This window comes from Micrasema longulum, unplaced genomic scaffold (genome assembly GCF_059751315.1).
Source record: "Micrasema longulum isolate JH-2025_06_02 unplaced genomic scaffold, ASM5975131v1 h1tg000418l, whole genome shotgun sequence".
NCBI lineage: Eukaryota > Metazoa > Arthropoda > Insecta > Trichoptera > Brachycentridae > Micrasema > Micrasema longulum.
The window spans coordinates 808389-814388 of record NW_028277618.1 but is presented as its reverse complement, the minus strand read 5'-3'; the positions used below and the strand labels follow the sequence as shown (position 1 = coordinate 814388).

The following is a 6000-nucleotide window of genomic DNA, read 5'->3' as shown; positions in this document are numbered from 1 at the left end:
AGCATCCAATTTATTACCATTAAAAAAACACGAAGGACTCGCTTCATGCACATGAGTCCTAGATTCGATTCTTGTAATATATAATTGCAGTAATAAAAAAACTATTTTTTTAGCCAAAACTGTAAGTTTAATGTCCATGTCTTTTAATACCTATGTCGATAAGAGTATGAAAATGTAATTGAAATAAAAAAATATATAAATGATTATGCAATTGTTTGTAGGTCCAGTGAATATAAGCAGCAAGGCGAGGCTCATTGCACCAGGTCTGGTGGCTCCAGGAACTGTCTCCATCACTTCCACGGAGCTGTACTTTGAGGTGGATGAAGAGGATCCAGAGTTCCGGAAGGTCGACCAAGAGGTAGGTGCCATTTGCTATATTATTACTTAATTAAGGAAAAAATCCGTTTTCTTTTAAGTTATCACAGAAGGGGAAGTAGTTTTGATACATACGTAAATATATTTATTTAGTTAGATCTTTAAAATTGTAGGTAGCATTAGGCATTAAGAGATATAGAGGTAAGTTTTGCAATGTTCTTTAATGCAATGAGCATTTTAGTCTTCCACCAAGACTTACATATGTTCGGAATGATATTGTATCAAGTAATTTTATGATAAATTATGTGAGGTCAAAAGAACCCAACAAAATATAAACACTCGTTCAGCAACACAAATTAACTGTATTGTCCCATTTGTATCAACCGCCTTTGGTAAAAAGCAATACAATGTAATTGCTCCAAAAATATTTAATGATTTATTGCCAACTATAAAAGACTCAAAATGTAAAACAAATTTAAAAAAAAAAAAAACTGCACATATAAATAGTGTAGCGAGAGATTTAAAAAAAAAAAAATGTAAATCAATAAACGTAGTACTTTATGTAATTGGTACACATATTATTTATATATTTATGTATTTCATTGCTTTATATTTGTTTTATTATATATTGTACTATATTATTTATGTTTAAGTAACATGTATTCTTGGCACATATATATACTTTATATTTGTATAATAATGATTTTTAATTTCTTACATTTGATTAGCTAGGCATTAAGTAGTTTTAGTTTTTATGTTATTGTTTTATTAGTATAGGACTACTTACGCTCTAAAGATAAAAAATCTCCATCTTAGAACAGGCTGTGCCATGTTAGATGGAGACTATCATAAACAGAGAACACTCCGTTTTCATTTTACATTAATTGGTTTTATATAGTTTCCCTGTTATTAAGTATGTATATATTTTTTTTTTTGCAATAAATTTATAAATGAAAAAAAAATTAATGTATGCTAGATATATGGCGTACATTTATTTTAACTTTAATGTGTTTCGTTACTTTTGTTTGTTAATATCTGAGTTGGAACAGGCTTGACGGATTAGAATAATTTATCCTTTATGCCTGTATTCAGCATGCCTATATTATGTATGTTTTCATAAAAAAATAAAATATTTATTAATATGGATTGAAGTATGTATTTGCAACTGGTATTTATATTTCATACTAACATAAAAACACCCTTTGAGACCTAATGTACGTTCAAACCTCAGAGTTCAGTCGGTCAGCGTGCATCTACTAAATCATTTACTAAATCATCTGCTAAATCAGCCAATCTACTAAATCGTTTTACTAAATCATGTACTAAATCATGTGCTAAATCAGCCAATCTACTAAATCGTTTTTTTCCACGAGATTTTATTTTTTATTTAAATTTTTTTGTTTTCTTACAATAAACATAATAATAAAACAGAGCATTAAAAAAATAAAGCATAATTACATATCAACGAAATACATATTAATAGAAAAATAGTAAACAAAAAATCCCACAAAGGCATACCCTGTTCGTGGGTATACAAGAAAATGTTGCTAAATTTTTGCTCCTATAATTAACAATGGACAGTTTAAATATTTTTGTATAACATAAGAAAGAAAAAATAAAATATTCTGTAAAAGATAATGTGTTTTTTTTTTATAGTAATTAAAAAAGGAAATAAAAAATATTTTTAAAAAACACAAAAATATTCCTTATTATTAAAGGGCAACAAAATATATCGTAGAAAAAAAAAGTTCATATCTTTAGTTTGAATCCAGGAAAGTGCATGTTTTTTAAAAGAAGGAAAATATTGAATGTTTGGAATCAATGAAATATTATCAGTAAAAAAAGAATTAAACATTTTTGGGCCCATAAAATATGCACGTCTCTGTGCAAGCCTCGTTTTACAATGTGATATTTCTAACACACAATTCCTTCTTTGACTTGATCTATTTGAACTACTTGTAAATAAATTTTGGTTCTTAAATATATATTTTAAACATTGAAAACAATATATTTGTCTTAGAGCTAAAAGTTTAGCTTCTTGGAACAATTGGAAAGAGGGAAAAGTGCGATTTTAAAAAGAATTTTTTAAAAATAGTAAACAAAAATCCCATATATACAAGAAAATGTTACTGAAAAGAAATGAAGGAGGGAAAAGTGCGATTTTAAAAAACTCTTTTTAAAATCGAATCTAATACCCGTATGCAGAGACAAACCTTAAGGTGAGGAGAGTACATTCTATTGTCTTCACCTTCGGGTTATTCTCTGCATTTGAAATTAGAATGTACTTTCCTCACCTTAAGTTTTGTCTCTGCATACGGGTATAACACATTATTTACTCCGGTCTGTGGTACTGTCCTTCTTCAGAAAGCTCGCCTACTATTGATTAGGAAACATCCAATCAGAGTTAAAAATGAAAATATAATTGCTATCAAATTTGTAAACTGGCGGTAACGCACGCCAACCGACGATTTATTATCAAGCATCAAATGTTATTTTATAACAGGCGGATTGAATTCAGATTTCAAAGGCTTAAGATGGTTTTCATGGCTGCTATTTAAATTATTAAGATTCCTCTTTGGCGTGGTTTGCGCCCCGGCTAAATGAAAAAGTTTATAATGTCAATCACTAGATGGCACTAAACACATAATACAATCATTGCGTTTTTACATTGGGCATTTCTGACTGTTTACTGAAAACGAACGAAATATAATTGAATATATTTGAATATAATTCAACACGTAATATTTATGTATAAAATTGAATCAATAATACGGTATTTTCACAAATCAGGAATAACGTTGAAAGTATGCATATTTAATATTTAAATCGGATTTTACGATTCTAATAATATAACTATCAATGTTTAAAAAACTAGTTTTCATTCATAATTTTCGGGTTTAAAAATAAGTACATGCAAAACGGCTCGAAGTTGGCGTCACGTAACTTTGACGTCACGCGTCATCCCGCCGAGTGCGCTTCTAACAAACATTACGTACAAGTATGGCGCGGTAACGTAATATGTGCCGTTTGTCCCATTAAACGCGAAACGCCTCGATTGTAGAAAATATACCCGACGTCACACGGAAAAAATGTTAGTACTGTTACCATCATATTTTTTAGCTTATATAAAAATATTTAAAAAGAAAAGTTGAAAAAACCCTATTCTGATAGTGTTTATAAAACTGTTTCATAATATTTCAGTTTTCTGCGATATTCATACATTTTATCATGAAATACTGTTTCGAGATGATGTTATATGACATCACGCTGCACTCACTGTGATACGTTGAACAGCACTGATCTAAATTCTCACTACCAGATAGCGAGGCGGTACAGCGGGGTGTTGGGAGGGGGAACGCATGTAAAAATCTAAATCATAAAACCCGGATTTTTGTGGTTATGGCTAGAAAAAAGCCACCAAAGATTATTGAAGCGTAGAGCGATGAATTGTGAAGATTGCATTTGCACTGGGGGGAAGCAAAGACAAAAGTGTATTATTATTGAAAAAATATGTATTTTCATAATTTTGATATATTCTTAACATTATTGGGTAGGATTATGCGGAAAATTAAATCAATATGATAGCAAAAAAGTATTAAAAATATGCTATCTGTAGGACCCCAGATACCAGAGGCGAATATCCAAATAAGCGATTATGCACAGCTTACCATTATATTTTACTTTTGATAATAATGTTTTATAGTGACTATGTTGATGGGAAAATAAATTAAATAGTTGATATTTATTATAAATCACCGCCGCCATTTATTAGTATCTTCCTACAAAAAACACTCATAAAGTGCGCCCAGCCCGCTTTCACTGAACGACGAGACTAGCCAATTACCTCAGCTTATTCCTCCATACAAAAAAGAATACTATATTTTTACATCTTCAACCGGTCGCCGTTGTTTAGTACTAAAACAAGCTTGCAGATTAGAAATATTATTTCAAGATTCTCTATTTGGAAACTAGTATTTGGAACATTATTTCCGGTGGACCATTTTTCTTTGATCTGATACCGTCGACATATTGAAGTGACCGTGTTTTGCATTATTCATTTTAAAAGGAATCGGCCAGTGACATTTAACATTTCAATCACAATGAAAATATCTATGAAAATATTTATGTTGTTGTGGTATTTTTTTATGGACTTTGTACAAGTGTTGTATTAAAATAGTGTAGAATAAAGCTACGTATTTCGCGAAGTTAATACTAATTGTTTTTTTTAGTTGATTTTCTCAGAATCACAGAAAAAAAGCCATTTATAATGATATTATTTACTTATATGGTACAAATTAATGAGCATTTTTTAGAGATAACCCGTAAAAGTGCTTACACACACCTGAACACTTACTCCCACACAAATACACACAAACACACCTCTACACTAAATTTACTCTCATACAAATACATACAATCACACCCTTTTGTTGTAACACAATTTAATATGTATGTTTTTTATTTCAAAACTTCACTGGTCTGCCTTTAAACCGTATATTTTTTTTAATGTTTTTCTATCATTGTTAACTGTTTGTTTCTGTAAAATTAGTAAATAAATATTAAAAAAACCGCTCGCCACTGCTAGAGTCCTTAAAACATAGCTTGGTTAGAATGACAGTTGAGTCTAAGGAGTGATTTATATTGACATATGAAAAATCATTCGTATCTGGCATGTTAATTTAATGTTTAAACAATGCTTGTCATATAAATAAACATTAATATACAAAATCAGCTTTAAAACTAAAATAAACCTAATTATTAACGACGTTTTTACAAGGTTACATCATTTTGCAAAAATGTTGGAGATGGGACAAATTGATCAATAATAACAGTAATAAGTAAATTGATCGAATAAAAAAATAATTCATTTCATGTTGTTCATGAAAAAAAGTATAAATGTCTTATTTTTTAGTGAATGATTGTCTTAAACACACTACAATAGGCTTGTTTTTTGCGTTTTTATATCAATTTTCAGATTGATCGAATAAAAAATCATTCATTTGATGTTGTTCATGAAAAAAAGTATAAATGTCTTATTTTTTAGTGAATGATTGTCTTAAACACACTACAATAGGCTTGTTTTTTGCGTTTTTATATCAATTTTCGGATTGATCGAATAAAAAATCATTCATTTGATGTTGTTCATGAAAAAAAGTATAAATGTCTTATTTTTTGTGAACGATTGTCTTATAATCACTATAATAGGCTTGTTTTTTGCGTTTTTATATCAATTTTCGGAGTTTCATGTTTGCATGAAAAAACTGATAAAATCGATTTGATCGGTACATGATCAGTGATCAGTAATTTCCCAGCACTAGTGATATTAGTTTGGCAGCTGTCATTTTAATCAAGCCTTAGATCAAGGCTTAGACCCGAAAAGGATAATAAATTTTTAACCAAAGTTGGCATCCGATTACGTTTTCGGGTGTTAAAAACACGCAAGTAACATTTTTTCCTGACCACAAAATTGTATAAATTACAAATGCGGTACCAAAACCGCAAATTGCCGACATCCCCATGCGAATATTTTAATTAATGCCGCGCGTCAAAAGTGCTAAGTATTTCTAGAAATTATTAACCAAATGATTTACTTTGAGAAGGAGATTTGTCATTTTACCCTTTTATTATATTTAATGCGTTTTCCGACCCCGCAGGTACCTGCGTGTAAGTAATACACCGTGTGAA

At 29.9% G+C, this 6000-nt stretch overlaps 1 protein-coding gene across 1 annotated transcript in view; it reads left to right on the top strand.

Moving 5' to 3' along the window:
- Positions 1 to 221: 221 nt before the first annotated feature.
- The window catches only part of LOC148281709 (neurobeachin-like), a gene marked incomplete at its 5' end in the record, with an annotated part of 431612 nt that continues 425833 nt past the window's right edge, over positions 222 to 6000 (top strand). Inside the window, one exon of the mRNA XM_088226282.1 lies at positions 222 to 358. Coding sequence (XP_088082408.1) covers positions 222 to 358 — 137 coding nt within the window. The remainder of the gene's footprint in view (positions 359 to 6000) is intronic.